Source organism: Mixophyes fleayi, chromosome 5 (genome assembly GCF_038048845.1).
Source record: "Mixophyes fleayi isolate aMixFle1 chromosome 5, aMixFle1.hap1, whole genome shotgun sequence".
NCBI classification, from domain to species: domain Eukaryota; kingdom Metazoa; phylum Chordata; class Amphibia; order Anura; family Limnodynastidae; genus Mixophyes; species Mixophyes fleayi.
Window position 1 is genome coordinate 164648444 of NC_134406.1, and position 19616 is coordinate 164668059.

The window sequence follows — 19616 nt, forward strand, 5'->3', positions numbered from 1 at the left end:
TCATCTTTAGCCAATTGAAGGGCACGTAAGCGAATTCCCATACGTGTCACGCAGTAACCATTTTGACGACACTCTATAACCCATTTATGCAATTCAGTCTCTAGAGCTTCATATGAAGTCGTTAAACCACGTCGAGCCTTTTTTGCCTTTGGAATCTTTTCCAAGTCAGCTTTCATTTTCCGCCACTCCCTCACTTGTTTTTCGTCAACACAAAATTCCCTACTTGCAATACTGTTATTGCTCTCTTCTGCTCTTGACACAACCTTAAGTTTGAAGCCAGCTTCGTATGACCTGCGTTTTTGTTCTGGTCCAGGATTAGAAGTACTGGGATCCATTTCTAACAGGATAAAAAAAAACATCTAGTATTTTATGCACTTTATTATGCTCATCTTTTTTTTTTTTTTTACTTTACTTTTATACATTCAGCTGAGACCCCAGGCTTCCACTACAGTGGAAGCACATTCATTAGAAGCAGCGGCACCCAGCAGTTATGCAGCTCTAGATAACAGTGACCCCCCCTGTCAGGATGTGTGCATTGCAATTAGTGAGGGCATCTCGGCTTCTCATCAGCACCCCTCGCCGCTAAGTGCTTTGGCGCACAGTCCAAATTCTTGAAGACACACATACTTTCGGTTGCTTTGTTTGTGAAAGATGGGTGATGATGCAGGGTTGAATATCTGGGCGGCACGGTGGTGTAGTGGTTAGCACTTCTGCCTTACAGCACTGGGGTCATGAGTTCAATTCCCAACCATGGCCTTATATGAGTGGAGTTTCTATGTTCTCCCTGTGTTTGCGTGGGTTTCCTCCAGGTGCTCCGGTTTCCTCCCACACTCCAAAAACATACTACTAGGTTAATTTTTATTACCGTACTTTTGCAGAAGAGACACGTGTACTAATGTTATTATAGTAAAATGATGGAGTTGTGTTTTTCTAATTACGGTACATCTTCCAGATATAACAACAACATACGGGTAATCCATTATATACAGTTAATGGGGGAAAATACCAACAAGACATTTCACATCCCCTTGTTAAATCCTAGAGGGATATGGGGGAATGAAGTGTTAACACACAACACAAGACATTTCATTGTGTCTTTTTTGCGATAATACAACCACCAATCGTTGATGGTGACTGTATTCAACCTACCAGGACCACAATGCACGATTACAATTCCACGGACACCATACTGAAGCTAAAAGGACTACAACTAATAATATACCGGTACTTATTGAACACTCAAGCTATGAGCGAGTTGTTCTACTGATGGCATGCAGCAACTTCTACATTCATGATTGTGCTGTGTTTTATCAATCAGTTTTCTTATTTATTAGAACGAGTATACATGTTGGAGATCTCCTTATTCTCGTACTGCTTAGACAAAGAGAATTTCAAACCCTGGCTCTATTTTTATCTATACATTGCCTCCTTTATTGATAACTGGACTTTATCCATATGTCTGCATACGCATTTATGGTTTTTATGCGCATGTTACAGTACAGTCATTACCGGTAATTAACCTACCAACCTATATATCTGTTGCTATAATATTGTACAATATTTTAATTTGCTATCAATGCACTGATTTTTTATATGTACTTTGATATTTCATTGCATATTTACATTGATATATGTGCTACAGGATATTATTTTCACAAATTACCGTATATTAAATATATTCCATATTTTTACTTTAGATATAGTATACTGTGGGCACAGAATAGTATTTTGTAACGAGGATGGTGCCTGCCTCCATAGCTTCAGCCCTTAAGTTCCACTTAAGGGCTGAAGAGAAAGAGAAAGAAAATATTAACTTACAAGTTTGGTGAGAAAAAAATCAACTTTCAAGAGCTTGGTGCCTGTTGCTGTAAGTTCCGCAGTGGAACGCATGTGCGTTCCACCGACCGGAAGTTTCAAATGCCGAACTTCCGGTCGGTGGAACGCACATGCGTTCCACTGCGGAACTTACGGGAACAGGCACCAAGCTCTTGAAAGTTGATTTTTTTCTCACCAAACTATTTTCTCTTTCTCTTCAGCCCTTAAGCGGAACTTAGGGGCTGAAGCTATGGAGGCAGGCACCATCCTCGTTACGGCCGTGCATTGGAGCATCACCCGAGTATAAGCCGAGGGGGGGGCTTTTCCAGCACAAAAAATGTGCTGGAAAACTCGGCTTATACTCGAGTATATACGGTACCAGCAAAATTCACAAAATATAAAGCTGCATTAAGGTCAAAGAATCTTAACAGACTCAGGGCTAGATTAAACTAAGCTGCGGATTTGAAAAAGTGGAGATGTTGCCTATAGCAACCAGATTCTAGCTTTCATTTATTTAGTACCTTCTACAAAATGATAGCTAGAATCTGATTGATTGCTATAGGCAACATCCCCTCTTTTGCAAACCCGCAACTTAGTAAATCTAGCCCTCAGTCTGTTTTTTGACCCTTAGCAGATTCTATGAGAGCACAGTTTAAAATATATATATATATATATATATATATATATATATATATATATATATATATATATATATATATATAATCTCTCACAGTGCATTCTGTTAACAAGGGAATATTTAGGATATTATAATGTATTAATGTGCCTACGGGACATATATAAAAAGAGTCTATACTTTTAATCATTATGTTACTATTGTGCACATCATCACAAACAAGTTTCACTAAGCCACTTATGATGGAGGTTTTGGCTATAAATATGGTCTCTTATGCTCATTACTGATTATTAATACTATAATTTGGACAGATTAGAAAGGCTGAAAAAAATACAGCTGTACAACCTGAAAATAGGAAGAAAATAAACAAAAATGGCCCTGTATTTAACGAAACTATAGAACTTTTGCCTGTAGTTTGTTGGCAGTAGTGGACTAGATACTGTTTACAACATAACAGTGACACATGAGTTAAAACAAGTTAGGTGGGTACAGCAGAAAGCATTGGAATGCCAAAGCAATAGCAAAAGAGCCTCAACATACAGGTGTTTAATACACAACTCTTGCTTCAACTTGTAATATTCCAGACAACCATCATGTAACTGAAATAGCTGTGCACATTTACATTAATACTTAATGTTGACATTTGTACATACCATATGTTATTATTTCTATAGAATTTTGATGAACATTTATTTCCCTGACCCAAACATGTCACATCTCATGTATACAATCCTATATAGAACACTAGTTTTTTAGTCTCCCTGTCACACTGTTGTACAATAGCACATAACTTGCATGAAATCATTTTAAGAGAAAGACGAACAATCTGCAATTTCTCATAAAAACACTACCTGTCAAAAATATGGGTTATGTTCACAATCTGAAATTCTAAGCACCCCACAACTTTGCCTTACTTGTCTATTTTTTTAAGCATTACTATACTGATTTATGCATAGAAGCACATCAAGCAATATTGGATAAGCCTAGGTACACACTACAGGTTATTCAGCCAAGTATTGGACCAAACACCCAATAAACGACAATTTAGGCCAATTTTGCATTAGTGTGTATACTTACATGATCAAGGAGTCATTCAAAAAGAACCAATCGTTGTTTCATTTGATTGCTCTTCCTGTGTAAAAAATCTCGTTCTAACCGCCTTCCCATCCTGCAGTGTGTATGTACTCACACGACTGTCAGCCAAGAGACAGAAAAGGAGCCTGTCATTGTGTCTGTGTTAAATGTGTAGAGTGCTGTAGGTGGATTACATCGTCCCGAGACTGAAAGTTTTGTTTCAGAATCACAGAAGAGAATGAAATTTATAATGACATTGTGGAAAAGTCAAAGTTTATTTTGTGTGTTCTAATCAGTGTAACAGGAATGACCGACTACACTGCTCTTGGACCACATGAAGAACACAGACCTGAAGGTAAATCGCGTATACTGTGTACACATGTATCGGCAGACTGATTGTAACTTCAGAAACTGATGGGAAGGGGATTCCCTTTAGAGAAACCAAAACTGAAACTTTCCAGAGAAAGAGAGAGGGAGATGTCGAAGTCAAATAATTGGATAAGGTAAATCAAATTGACTAATATTATTTTACAGTGCGATTGTGATAAGTACGCCACGTGTTATGACGCAATCGCATAATAACACACACATTCACTTGTAATTCGTTCACCTTAAAAATAACTCCAACACATACTCAATTATAATGAAATGTAGCAGTTTATAGTTAAATATAGTAATGTTAAATACACTTTAGTGAGATCTAAAGTTCATGTCTAGTATCATTCCAATCCACAATTTATCCTCCGACGTCCAGTTGAATCGCCTAAGAGATCGCACCTTGAATATGCAAGTTATGGAATATAGGGGAATAAATGATCAGAATGATATTGTGCGTGTAATGCAAAAAGACCAGTTTAAACCAGCTTTCGGCAGGAAGAATAGTATGCAGCTGTTGGAGAGTTGACCCCCACCCTTGGAAGGCATCGTTTGAACTGGCCAATGACCTGCATTTCACTGGACTGTCCTGAAGCCTGAACCTATGGAAACATGCCAAATCATCTCTATTGTTTTCACTGTATCACTAAATGTATATAAGCAGGAGCTCTGGGGCCAGCAGGCAGTCTATTTGACCGCAGACTTCAGGATTGAATGACTAAGCTGGAGCGCCCGCGTATGTAATCGGCTGTACTTATATTATTGAATTGTTATTCTTTTGCTAATAAATCGCATTGTGAGTTGGAACCACACAAATCGCAGCAGACAATTATTGGTAAGAGATAAAATAACTTTAGAGACACAGAAAGATAGTCAATCATAGCACCTGCTTATGAAAAGTGTACATTTGATAGTCTTTTAAATACGGACTGCCATATTACGGTCTACTCAAAAACCATTGGGTTAAATAGCTGGAACCCCTTTACAGATGAAGAAAAAGAACTTTTGATTCTGAGAACTGAAGTTTCAAATGCAGTAACCAATGATCCTGGAACCGCAGTCTGCTACCATCATGAAAAATTTCTGCTGCTAAGATATGAAGAATTTCAGAGAACATGCTGTAATCCTTTCTTGTCTCACAAAAAAGGAGCCAGAAAAAGCTTAAAAGTTATGTCACTGAAGTGGGCCAAAGAACATGGTGACTGTCAGCTTCATGAAGTTATTAAGCCAGGACAAAAACTTTGCCCAAAATGCAGAATTCAACTGTTACACTGTAAAGAACAAACAGACATAGATATGCCAACAGATGGAGTTGAATCCCTGGTGGAGGGTGTAACTGAACCAGCAGAAATAGATGAGCTGTATGAAAAGTATTACAAAGCTTGGTTGTTCACCAGTGAAATTGCATTAGGTAAAGAGAAGACATCGGGAGACATACGCTAAAAGAAAGAGCAGGCAAGTACAGCCATTCAAGAGAAGCTTACTGAAATGTTGTCTCTTCCGAGCACATCACTAGAATCATCCCAGAAAGTAAGCAAATGTTCAGGTTGTGATGATTTACAGAGTGTGGTATATGAATTAAAGCAAAAGTGTGAAGAGGCGCCACGACAAGTAATAAACATATTAACTCTGGCACCAAACATCTGGACAATTAAGCAGACAGCAGAAGAATTTAATGTCACAGAATACATGGTAAAACAATTAAGAAAACTTAAACAAACCCATGGTATACTGGCAGAACCTGAAAAATATAGAGGGCAAGCCCTTCCTATACACATCGCTCATCAGGTACAGCAGTTTTACGAAGATGATGAAAATTCTCGCATGTGCCCTGGAAAGAAAGAGTTTGTTTCTGAAAAAGTTCCAGGAGGAAAAATGATTCACAAACAGAAAAGGCTGCTCCTATTAAACTTGAAGGAGCTTTATCTTGCTTTCAAAGACCGTTTTCCATAAATTCAACTTGAATTGTCTAAGTTTTGTTACTTACCACCTATGTGGTGTGTTAGTGTTGCGGCAAGAGGTATGCATTCTGTGTGTGTTTGCGAAATTCACCAAAACTTATTATTGGTTGCTGCTCTACCACTAAAGATGGACTACAAAGACCTAACTGAAATCGTTGTTTGTTTTTCAGTCTCAAAAACTTGTATGCTTCATCGATGTGACAAATGCCCAGGTCTGGAAGCAATTCAGAAAACAGTTGAAAAACTTTTTCATGAAAGTGACATGTATGATGAGGACACAATTGTTTATAAGCAGTGAGTCCACACTGACCAAACTAAATTGGTTACAATCACTAGTAATGTGGAACAATTCCATGAAGTTATTTGTAGTGCTGTTGATGATGTAACAGCCCAACTGTACGTGCGTCATTTGTGCTTGTGCCACTGCTTAATGAAGGTAAGTTGTGCAGGGAGAGGGAATAAATAACTGTATTTGGCAGTGGAAAGATCTCAAACTGCTTAACATCAGTGCCTGGACTGGCCACTACCTCTATTGGCCAAGTCCAGTAAACAGCTATTGGAGCAGCTACAGGTTAACCACAATTGTGTTAATGCGCTGATTGCACTTCTCTATTAACAACCTTTACCTTAGAACTCTGCTGCCCTTTATTTTACATTAGCCAACACAAACCACAAATGTTCTGCATTGCTCCCACCTTCCCACTACTAACAAACTGAATGAGCAACAGTATTTCAGACACTACTATACAGATAAATGCTGCTGAGAGTTTGTGGATTCAACCAAATTATGGAGGACACTTTTAGAATTCATGGAGACCAATGATTTCTAGTTATGCCCATGCTTGCGGTCCCAGAACAACTGAACACTGCCACTTGGCATCTAAGCAAACAACAGATCCCATAAGGAGTTTAGTACAACGGCTTTATTACAATATAACATTTTCATATTTTTTTTGCTTGTGTGACGAAGGAAAAGCACCAGAAAGCCAAAATGAAATTCTATTTGCATTAGCAAAGAGCATGAACAAGTCAGAATCCAATTTGCTGCCGATTTAATTTTATGCCTTTAACTTGTATTGGTTTGGGTGAAGAAACACAAACCAGTTATTTATGTTGATTGAGATGGATATCTCTGTCTATATATAGCATGCCACAGCTTGGAGATCTCCTGGAGTATCTTATATGTCATGAAGATTTTACTTCCTGCCCATACGGACTAAAAGCTACACTCTAGCTTTGGTGACAGCACTTGCAATGTAGGTTCAGTGTAGACACAATCACAAGGAAAACAAAAGAAAGGATCCATTCATATAATTGTGTGCATGTAAAGAGGCTGTGCAATCCTAGTTTAATACCTTGTACAATCACAAGGTTTGGGGTTAAATAATGATATATTCTTCCATTGATCCAGATTTAGAATGAAGCAGGCAAGTCCAGAGCTGGCCAGATATTTGTGACGATACAAGATTCAGGAGGACTAGTTTACATTCCTATAATTCTGTCTTGTATAACCTACAGACTGGATGAGAGCACAAAAACTATAAAGGCGTCACCAGAACAATTACTGGATTTTCAAGATAAAATACTTTTAACAAAAATATGAAATTAAAATATTTCTCTTTTTTATATTTCTGAAGTCATTACTTATGCTAAATTTAGATGTCCTCCAAAATCAATCAAGTATGTCCAGCAGGAGAATGGTATTTCCCTATTTACCCGTTTTCAAAGTTAAGGCACCGATGTAGCTTCTATAAAAGCATTGAATTGCAGCTGCCAGTTGTTTCCATATGGTACAATCTCAAAGAAAAAACAGAACACTGGGGGTCAGTATAAAGAGAGTTATTTCACAATAAAAAGTATCACACTGATAAAATTTGTAAAGAAAAATATTCGGGGAAAAAGCAGTAACAGAGCAATCCTTGCATTATGAATTTAAGAGTTTTACTGGAGCTCTGGGGGTGCGAAAAAACAAATTCTATGGAAGGCATCCTTAAGTGAGCCCAATGTTCACAACATTTCTTCAAATGCTCTGCAATCAAACTGACCCCCAAATTGCCTAAAGCAATAACTCTAGACTGCACGGCAATGCCCTCAGACTGATTCAGCTTACCTTCCTTAACGAAGACATCAACAAACCAATGCAACTGTGATGAGATGTGAACCAAGGCATAATACAATAAGGATTAAGCCCTCCTGGGACTCCTACTCGCCTGGAAGGATACCAGAGGCATTCCCCAAAGTGTTTTAAGCATCGCCATGAGGCAGTTATACATGTATTTCTTGATTTGTACCCAGTGTTTATTTCCTGCTATTTTCTTAAAGAGCACTAACCGCACATACATTGATCACTGAATGCTTTCCTTTACTTCCAGTCCAGCAAGCACCAGCCGCTTTATTTACAGAAACTTCGACATTGTGCATTAGCAGTTGGCTATTATCCACTGGAAGTGTCAGAGACATTCCTGAGCTCCAACCAGCCCAAAAAGGATTGAAATGGTTACATCACGGAAGGAGCTATTATAATCTTTAACGGGAGTAATAAGGGTGGCTCACCCTTCATACCTGGCACTCAACAGTATAGGAGGATTTAAAGGCCAGTAGAGAACAGGCTTCATGAGTAACAGGATTGGCTGGGGATTCTCAGCATTGCTGTACATGCTTCAAAACCTGCGATCACTGCATGACTGGCAGCTGGAATATCAAAAACTGCCTCAATGAATGAACTTTAGAAACTACAAACTAGTGGTTTCAATAACTGGCATTATGGTGTGTGAGTGTGATGCTGTGCAGTAAGGTGTTACACATTCTTAAGGGCGTTATAGCCACTTTCGTGAGTTCTTAATTGAAACATTTATTCTTTATGCAAGCTATTTGTATTAGTGTTCGATTTGTACCTACATTAATAATACTGGGTAACACATGTTAAGGCTGCAGAATAAGCCCAGTGGTACTGGAGACGTTTCAGTTGAGTCTGGGCATCTTTGCCGGATGGTACAGGTGGAGAGCCAGTAAGAGACTCCATTGTCAAATTAACAAGTAGTCTTCATATATAGTATAGTATAGTGATAAGCTTTCCTACCTTTCATGTGGGAGACTGGAGTTTGTCCCCCTGTGTTTCTGTGGGTTTCCTCCAGGTACTCCGGTTTAATCCCACACAGTCCAAAAACATTACATGGCTTTTAACAACAGTGTTTGTGTGTACGGATGCGTGTACAGCATTGGATAATATGACTGGTGCTCAATAAACAAATAATAAGCTCCAAAGGAACGAAATGATGTGATTGATTCCATAGAATAGCAGCTGTGCATACCCAAGATGGCTGCCTCACCCTCTCCAACAATGTAAAGTGCTGAGCAGGGCCATCTTAACAGCATTATAGGCCCCCGGGCCCTACTTACACAACCACTCACAGGAATAAAAATGTAAATTATTGATAAAATTAAGATTATATTTATTGATACCGCCAACAAAATAGGTGTTTAAACATTAAAAAACATGCTGTGCAGCAGAGATTAATATTCACAAACATTTACAATATAGCATGAGCCTTGAAGTTGAAAACAAAATATTTAACATAAAAATGGTACTCAGTTGGTAAATCATAGAGACGGAGATGGTGCAGTATGAAATTACTATGCATCTCTTTTTAATCAAGTGTTCAACACAAACATTTGCAAAATTTCTGAGGCGATATGTCCACGTAAACGTTTTAATAAAGAGGATTTGAAGGTTCTGAATAAACCTCCAGGAATAATATACTGAAAAGTTGGCAAGCCTATGGATCGCTTATTTTTGTGGAGCCCCCGGGCAATTACCGAGTGTTCCCATGGGTTCAGACAGCTCTGGTGCTGAGCCCTATTGGGAGATAGGTGCTATATAAAATCATTATTAATACGTAACATAAAAGCCCCATTATAAAAATAGAGCGATTTCATTTTTTTAAATTATTTTTTAAACTTTAGTGTAGAATTTTCTTAATACAATGTATAAATGTAAAAAGTAAAGAACAGATACCAGCTTTTCCATCAGAGAATCAAACCCCTCTCTCCCATGTGACAGGCTGGGACACCTACCACTATTCTAAGGAGGGCTAGAGGTTGCTTTGCATGCTATCATCTCTGTAAAGGAAGGAAAGCCTAATCAGTCTGGGGTGTTGCTTTAAGCCATTCAAGGGGGCGTGTTCAGTTGCAGAGTGAAGAAATGTTGAAAGGCTTCACTCCTCAATCGTTCTACATATACCCACATCCGAGATAAGGATGGCACATCACTGTCTACTTCGCCAATAGGATGTTTTCCCTATTTAGGCTGAATCTTCAGATGAAAACATGCACCATGATGTCCAAGTAAGTCTTCATGCAAAAAACATGGTCACAGTCTAAAAGTAAAGGCAAATACAATTCTGGATAGCTTAATGCAATGCTTTATAAACTCTTCACTTCACCAATGCACAAAACAGAAATAAAAAATATTTAAACATAAAATAAGAAAAGAAGAAAAAAAACAACCAACCAACTCATTGTTAAATGAAATGCAAATTGTCCTCCAACCTAATCTAACCTGTAAAGTACAGACTGTGTTGCTGAAGGGAAAACTATAAATAATAAATTCAGTTTAACAGTGTATTTTATTTCAGGATCTTGCCTGCAGTTAAATCTAGACACAAAAGAATCACATCTCAAACAGCTCGTTACATACACACTAAGGGATGAATATCCAGCATCTCTCAAGCATAAACGTATTAACCCTATAAAAAGGAAATTAAGTATGGATGAAGAAATGGAGGAACACATTCAATCCATGGAAAACATTGAAGAAAATTGCACTTTGAAATGATGCACTTTTAGTTTCTATCAAAGTAAAGGGTGTTTTCTGGTTTTAAACATAGTCATCTCTAGGCCAATCCGTATTTCATATTTATGTGAAACTCACTATAATAGTTTAAAAACAAAGATCATGCAAACACTGTACTCTTGCATTCTTGCCTAGTCACGTGTTTTTAGTTTGTTCTTTTAGCAGTCCAAAATAAATTGCCCACATCCAAATTCCACAAATAAGTACAAGACGTTTTATGCAATTTTTTTTTAATATACAATAAAATAAAATGTAGTAGACGACTGTGCTCAATCACTTTAGAATTGTTACTTAAGGTTTCCTCCAGAAAGCAACTGTCATAAGATTAAGTTCAGTACAAAAGAAAATAAACAATCCAATAACAGAGATATCTTGAGAAAAAAGCCTAAATACTACATTATATGTTGAGTGTCCTTTCAGAGCTGTGGTTGAGTAAAGGAAACATCTAGGGCTTGTCAGTGGTCATTGACATTAAACGAAACAAGAACATTTGAAGAATATGAGAGCGTCACTGGAAGTGAAAGATAACCCACTTCCATGCCAAAATGTAATATTAATTTTTTACAATCGTACAAACACAATGAATATTATTTATAAACCACGAAGTAGACCGAGGTCTAGAATTAGTACACACAATATGTAATAAACATTGAACAACAGTTGTTATTTTGATAACACACTAAGAGACACTAAGAGGTACATTTTATGCACTGCTGCAGTATAAATGCATGCACACAGTTTACAGTGAAAACCGCTGTCAGAGAAAAAGGACTTTAGTGCCTTGAAGGTTAGGAATTTACAGTTATTTTTATTGGGAAAGCTGTTTACAGATTCTTATATTTACAACTAACTGGATATCACTCATTTAAACAATAAAAATAATTAAGTATTTCCTTAACGACTGATAACATGAGTTTGATTCCCTATCAGAGCCTTATCTTTGTGGAGTTTGCGCGGGTTTCCTCCTATAGCGCTGCAGAATTGGTGGCGCTACATAAATGAGGATGATGAAGCAGCACACTGATTGGTTTTCTCCAATGGTGTGAATACAGCAGAAAATGGACTGCACTCAAGATTTAAAACACTTTTACTGCACATGAGCATATAACCAATCTGCAAACTAGCATGAGTCATCAAGTAATCAGGACATAATTTAAAGATTATGGAGGGAAAAAAAAAACAGGTAATCAAGCAGAGCCACACTCATTTGCTTACAGCAGTGGTTCCCAAACTTTTTCAGTTCGCGGCACCCTTAGAGTCTCCAAATTTTTTCAAGGCACCCCTCCAAAATAATTACTGAGCAGTCCTGTTTTAAAAGTAGTTGGGTCAAAAAAATGTAATAAGTATTTAGGTCACGACAGAAATACTTATTTAGTTATATGCAAAAATGCACCTCTGCATTCAGACACTCTACCCCCTCTGCATCCAGGCACACTGCCCTCTGTCATGTTGCCCCCTCTGCCCTCTGTCACGCTGTCCCCCTCCTCTGCCCTCTCTCACGCTGTCCCCCTCCTCTGCCCTCTCTCACGCTGTCCCCCTCCTCTGCCCTCTCTCACGCTGTCCCCCTCCTCTGCCCTCTCTCACGCTGTCCCCCTCCTCTGCCCTCTCTCACGCTGTCCCCCTCCTCTGCCCTCTCTCACGCTGTCCCCCTCCTCTGCCCTCTCTCACGCTGTCCCCCTCCTCTGCCCTCTCTCACGCTGTCCCCCTCCTCTGCCCTCTCTCACGCTGTCCCCCTCCTCTGCCCTCTCTCACGCTGTCCCCCTCCTCTGCCCTCTCTCACTCTGTCCCCCTCCTCTGCCGTCATTCTGTCCCCCTCCTCTGCCGTCATTCTGTCCCCCTCCTCTGCTACGATCCCTCTCACTGCCCCGCGCCAGCCACAGAAAGAAGAATGAAAACAGGAACTTACCAATCCGCCGGGCGCCGGGACCCAGCAGCCTCCTCTCTCCCGCAGCAGCTTGTCACTGACGTTGATATTCAGTGAAAGCTGCGGGAGAGAGGAGGCTGCTGGGTCCCGGTGGATTGGCAAGTTCCTGTTTTCTTTCTTTTTTCTAGGTCTGGCCCGTGGCACCCCTGTGACAGCGCCGCGGCACCCCTGGGAGACGCGGCGCACAGTTTGGGAACCGCCGGCTTACAGTGTGAAGATTTTGTATAGAGGTCAACATAAGGCACATGGTATACAAGAGGAATTCTTTGCAGAAAAGTCAAAGTTAGTTTCATAATGTAGCAGGACTTTAAAGAGTGGCACAGCGTAGAGGCCATAAGCGCCGGGTTGCTAACAAAACGTTCATACAGAGGGCTGAAAATTTTATTTTATTTCATTACGTTTTAGAAAACCATCGGACTGGCAGAACTTTTAATTCAGCTAACAGAGATGACCACTGTATTAGTAACATTACATTTATGTAACAAAACAACCAATAGTTTGAGGGTTCAGAATTGAATGTGGATACATTTTAATGACTGGGAAACTACATAAACAGGTATAGTTAAACAAAATTTTCTAATTTAAAAAATAAAAATATAAAAAATATAAAAAAAATAAAGCCACTTTGTGACAGCACAAACGAGTTGCATGTGTGAACTTTCATTACATTTTCATGTGTCAAATTTCGTATTCCACGTTGTGTCACACATGCACTTTGACCACTCACTCATTCACAGTCAATGAAATGTGTTTCCTGGTAAATGATTCCAAAGAGTAATTGCTCTCATGTGCCAAGAGTTTAGTGCTTCCCATTAAATACTATGTGTAGTTATCAAGTTTTTGATGGTTTATTGGCTATAACAATGTGGTCACAGAAAATTCCTGTGTGACACTAGACACAGAAGAATGTTTCACAGATTTTGTGGCTGTGGAGTTTGACAGGTGCCTTTTAATTGCAGCTGTAAATGTTCTAACGGACTGGAGGGGATGAGAAAGGGATTTTTTTTTTTCTAGTCACCAAATGAAGGATGCATTGATCAGGTTATGTTTATGAATCACTGTTGACAATTTCGTTATATTATATTTTGTATGGGCTAATCACCTGATTTGATGACAACTAGTTCAGCTTATCAAACACTTTATAAACAAGTTATAAAAACTGAGCTCTGCAGTCAAACAAATGACTCATAACTTATTAAGAATATAAAAGAAAAGGATTAGGGCTTTTTTAAGCTATTTTATAGGCAGTATTTACAAATACTGCACCCAATTGACTGACCAGTGATGAGTACATGTGTGGTCTAAGGGGGGAATTCAGTTACATGCAAAGTGTCTCGTGTCCATTCCGGAGACACTTCCCAGCGGAGTTTATGATGGAAATCTCCACTCATTTTTCCTCGCGCCCCATAGAGGCGTGAGGAACATCCAGCTAAGATTTCTACCACAGTAACTGAAAAAGAAAGTGCGCAGCCACGATGTTCTGAGGAACATCACAGCTCACTGAATTTCGTGCAGCTGCGCGTGTAAAGTGTCATTACGGTACCGCAACATTGCAAATTTCCCCTCGCAACCCATGCAGCCGCGAATGCTAATTGAAAATGCCTTTATGTATTAAACTACAATAAAAAGGGGGAAAAAATAAAATGACCAAGAGAAAAAAAAAAACATGAAGACCTTTCCAATAGCAAACACGAAAGAACTTAAAATACTGTGCAACAACCACCTAGTGATTGCTCTATGAAACGGTTATTAAAATAAATCAAAAGGAATACAAGGCATTATGAAAGTTTACGTCTAGTCTGGAGATAAAAGATGACATTCCTACAGTATTCTTTATTACTAAACTGTAACAAGTGGTTGTATTTTTACAATGAATACCATACCAATGTGGAGTAAATAAGATAATGTCTTAGATCATGAAATAGTACAACATACATTTAACAACAAAAAAATAAACACATGAGTAACTGGAAGCAAATATAAAACCTCAGAAATACATATAGAACATGTCACTTGATTCTATGTCTCAAATATTAAGGGATTGTTCAAACAAACGTTGCTGCAAAATTTATTCACGACGCACGCAAAATGCACCAAAAATACTGCAGACAGAGAGATCAATGATTCTAATGTCTTCAATCTTCTGCTGTTCAAACGAGCAGCAATGGAAAAAGCAACGTACCAATATGTAGGCAGCAGATCCTGATGCCTGCATGATTTTTAGAATGGTTTCATCAAAATATGAGCAAACTTGATCATCTAACCTTTACTGTTCATCAACTCAAGTCTCTCAGGTATCTGTGTACAAACAAGTTGAAGCTTTTCACAAATATGAAGCTAAGCAACTTAGTGAATTCTTGTTATGTTATTTACATATTTACAGTATACCAAAGTAATGAAGGTGACAGATGAGTAAAGGTACACAAGGCCAAAGCACATACAAATATTTAGATATCCAATACCATTAATGCCAAACTAAAGTGCTGTTAAACAATAACAGGCTTCAACTTTCTCTGTACATCACTATTAATTCATTGTAGGCTTATATATTGGTTATTGATCAAATTTGGTTTGACTTAAAGTTTTTATTTGCCTTTGTCAGGCATGTGGATTAACCAGAACAGAAGTATGGCTCAGAAGACAAACACATCTTAATGTCAAAATTCTCCTACATGGTCACTTGGGGATAAAAAACAAAATTTCCATTTCCACCAGTTCTAGACAGGCTGCATTACTGAATAGTTTTACATGTTGTGCCAAGTACACTCTCAATTATCTTCACAAGTTACTGGTTACTGTAAGCCTCCAGCACATCCATTGAACCAATGTATATTTATGTGTTGTCTAACAATGACAGAACTTGTAGTAATGTGTGTGTTTATTAAAATGCATTAACACTAGCGATAGTTCAGTTTTAAGTTCCAAACCTGTCAAAGGCCATATTACCAGATAACCCCAACTAAATAGTGCCAGCATCAAAAGTAGTTTAAAATAGTTCTTACTCCAAAATAAAACACTCTGATGACACCATGAGACAACTCTGCTTATAACATGAATAGCAAGCACTTGCTAACAACTCAAATAACAATTTAGATTATGTGCCAAAGTTGTGCACTTCTTTATTACTACATGAGATTGTAGGGCCCCAGCAGTAGCCCTCACTGTTTACCTGCCAAGTGCTCTAGCCACTCAAAGTGCCAAATTCTCTGCCCCCAGATCTAGCCCTCTCTTCCCAACCACTGAGCCACCCCTAGCGCCCAACACTAGAACCGCTGTGCCAGCTCCTGCCTCCAACTTTATGAGTCATGGTTATATTGTGTAGTGTGGTAACAGTGAATTCATCTGTTTCCCTCTGATCTGAAATGACCAACTACCAGCATATACCTGTATAGAAGCGGATGAGACAGCCGATCTCTGACTCCATGCCCTCTTCTTGTACCCTGCACAGGTCCCTGAAGCCCAGCTGGAAAAGGTAATCGTTTTGGACAAGCAGCGGCTTCTCGTGCGGCTCCAGTCTCCGGCTGTTCTCCCCGTGTAGCTGCACGTACAGGGAGCCCGGGGATTTGACATCCTGCAGCGGGCGGGCAGGGACAGTCACAGCCACAGAGGGCTGCGGGTCTGTGCTCAGCTCCTCCACAGAGGAGGACGAGGAAGAAGCTGCCCCGCAGTGGAAAAGCTCCAGCCCCTGGCACACAGTGGGGCTCATGCTGTCAGAGTCCTGGTGCAGAGCCTCGTCCTCCGGAACCATGCCGTTCACCTCTTCGGTATCCCAACAATTCCCACCCGGACATCCTAGTTCAGGCTCCTGGCGGCTCATCTTCTGAGGAGTGCCTACCCAGGCTCCACAACCCGAGAACACCTCCGTGTCAGCTCTGTCCTCGCTGGAAGCTGTGGCCGCATCAGAGGCTTGGCCTAGCACCCTCAGCACCCCAGACGAGCCTCCCCCCGGCCGGAGCAGGCGTGCCGCTACCTCGCTAGCGGTGGTGTCCAGGGTGCAGAGCAGCGGCCTGAGGCCGGGGGACGTGTGTCTCTCGTAGATATGCACACAGCCCCTCCGCAGCTCCCCGCGCACCCACTCCCTCTCCTGCGGCTGCAGCTGCACCCACTGCTTGTACTTCAGCAGTATTTTCCTGTCCAGGCTGCGGGTGCCTGGCCCCAGGGTGGAGGAGGACGAGGTGGCGGAGGTCTGGGGTGATGAGGAGGGGGCGGCGGTCGTGCCGAGTGGGTTCGCTGACAGATTCCTTTTCAGCCGCCGTCTCCTCCTTAGCAGCAGCGCAGAGTTTGCACTGGACGCCGAGCTCTGGCCGTTCCCACCCGGGGGAAGCAAAAGAGTGGACGGCGTCGCGCCTCCATCCGTGGCCAGCCGCTTCTTCTCCCCCGTCAGTATCCCGGCTGCCGCCAGCTCCATGGGTTGTGACGCGCGACCACGCGAACCTTCCAGAGAGAGCATTCCACGGGACGCCAGAGGCTTCTATGGACAAAAGCCGTGCATTCCACGGGAGAACGAAGACCTTGTGCAAAGGAACCCAGAGCATTCCACGGGGGCCGACCCTAGGAAGCCCCGGCTATGCCCTGCGCCATCATGGAGATGATGTTGATGATCTAGCGCTCCCTCCTTGATTGCTTGAGATGGGCAGCAACGCCACTCTATACACCGAGGGGTGTGACTTGCCAGCCAGGCTTATGCATATTAACCAGCCTCGGGAGGCAGCGGGAAGGCTCATGAATATTCAGCCAGTTGAGGGACAGTTAGGAGAACGCAGGGATTGTCACACGGACGTACCGATACGTCACAGGGAGCGCTAAGCATCTATGGACATGTAGTTTTTTGATAGCTCGCTAGTGCTTGGGAATGTATGAGGTGTGGCCCACAGAGAGAATCGCTCCTGTATCGTCCGGTGATAATAGCAATGAACCTGAACGCTTACATAGTTAAGATATTTTGCAATGTGACTAATCGTAACTGATACAAGTAATTCTAATAGCTCCTCTTGCCGATCTAATAGAGAGTCAAGCAGAGCTCCTATTATTTTCAATACTGCACCCACAACTAATATACAAACATCTTCTTAAACATAATTTCATGCTGTCTTGAATGGGGAACGCCCAACATCACCAACTTCTTACAATGCTCTGGATAGAGTAATGGTTAGACTGGACTCATATTTTTCTTAACTGTTTGCATTATATTACCAGGCAATAACTTGCGAATAAATTATTTCTGAGACATAAAAGCCCCTGCTCCATTGAGCAAGAATACTTAAAAATAAATATGGGATTTTCAGAATAAGTAATTGTAAATTTCTTTATAGTGGTTCACATTACAAAATATCAAATATTTAATGCATTTAAAATTGTTAATTGCCTTTCTTTGTTCAAAGTACCTGTTCTCGGGGCTGCCGAGAGAAATTTTGGGCCCAATACAGCAAATTCTTTGGCCCCCCCTGCACAGGCGAGCAGCAAGGGTGCAGGGGCATGTGCAGGATTTGTAGAGGGGGGTTTCCACACCATGCCGCCAGTGGGCGTGACCAGCATGCATAGGGGCGTGGCCAGGGCTGCCAAGAGGAATTCAGGGCCCCGGTACAACAAATTCATGGGGCCCCCCCTTATAGTTGAGTAAGCAAAAAATTTTCATGGGTATGGTCACATAATTGGGGGCGTGGCAATGCGCCATTGGGGCGTGGCTAGCACAATAAAATTACTAGGTCCTGAATTCCCCGGAGCATGACATTTGTCCAAGCACTCCTGACTTTCAGGACATCTAGCACCCTTGTGTAGTATAGGAAGAATGCAGTGTGTACACAAAGAGTTCAGTCTTGGTCTGCGCCCACTGGGCTCACCAAACATTGGCTTTGTCCCTACTAGAATCACAACATTTCACACACTGTGCTGCTCTGTACTACCTGTTCTTCTCACTTTTACCACATGTGGCTGCTGGTTTCTTTAGTTGCGGCTTGTCCGGATCCTGGAATGTTGGAGTACCTATTTGGAAAAATTTTTTAGAAAATTACAGCCAGCCCCACCGTTAAATCAATAACATCCATGATTAATAATTAGGCCTTCCTCCAGCCCCAACATTAAAATAGTATTCCCATTACCCCGCAAACAAAATAGCAGGCATTAATTAGCCACCATCTACCTCACACACACTACATTGCCAAAAGCTCCGTGCCATCACACACACATTACTGTGCCCCTTTATCATCACCACACTATGCCCCCTTATGATCACACTGCGCCCTCCATGCTGCCTTTGCCCCATTCTTTAACCCCCTGTGCCATGCTGCTTGTCCCTCTTTTTTTTAACCCCCTGTGCCATGCTGCTTGCCCCTCTTTTCTTTAACCCCTCTGTGCCATGCTGCTTGTCCCTCTTTTCTTTAACCCCTTGTGCCATGCTGCTATTGTCCCTCCTTTCTTTAACCCCCTGTGCCTCTCTGCATTTCTCCTTCCTTTCTTTAACCCCCTGTGCCATGCTGCTTGTCTTGTCCCTCTCTTCTTTAACCCATCTGTGCCATGCTGTTTGTCCCTCGTTTTTTAACCCCTCTGTGTCATGCTGCTATTGTCCCTCGTTTTTTAACCCCTCTGTGTCATGCTGCTATTGTCCCTCCTTTCTTTAACCCCTCTGTGTCATGCTGCCCCCCCATTTTTTAACCCCCCCCCCTGTTTTCCTCCCTTCACTTACCTTTACTTCTCTCTTTTTTTCTTGTCTGCTGCTCTGTGCTCCATTGCTCCAGACTGACTGCTGGGCGTTACATGATGTCACATCCGGCATTCAGTCAGTCTGGAGCAATGGAGCACAGAGCAGCTTAGAGGAGGAACGCCGGCGCCACAATTACGTGAGTATGGTTTTGTTTTTTTTTAACTACCCTGCTTCCCCCACCAACGACCGAGCCCCCCCCCGCCATAAAAAAAAGCCCAGGCCTGGGTAATTAGTACCCGCCCCCCCCCCCCCCCCCTCTCGGCAGCCCTGGGCGTGGCTAT

At 41.2% G+C, this 19616-nt stretch overlaps 1 protein-coding gene across 2 annotated transcripts in view; it reads right to left on the reverse strand.

Moving 5' to 3' along the window:
• PHLPP1 (PH domain and leucine rich repeat protein phosphatase 1) overlaps nucleotides 1-17312 on the reverse strand; it is a 106451-nt gene extending 89139 nt beyond the window's left edge. For both annotated transcript variants that reach the window (XM_075212957.1, XM_075212956.1), the window contains exon 1: nucleotides 16020-17312. In XM_075212957.1, coding sequence (XP_075069058.1) covers nucleotides 16020-17085 — 1066 coding nt within the window. In that variant the 5' untranslated portion in view covers nucleotides 17086-17312. The remainder of the gene's footprint in view (nucleotides 1-16019) is intronic.
• Between the last annotated feature and the right edge of the window lie 2304 nt (nucleotides 17313-19616).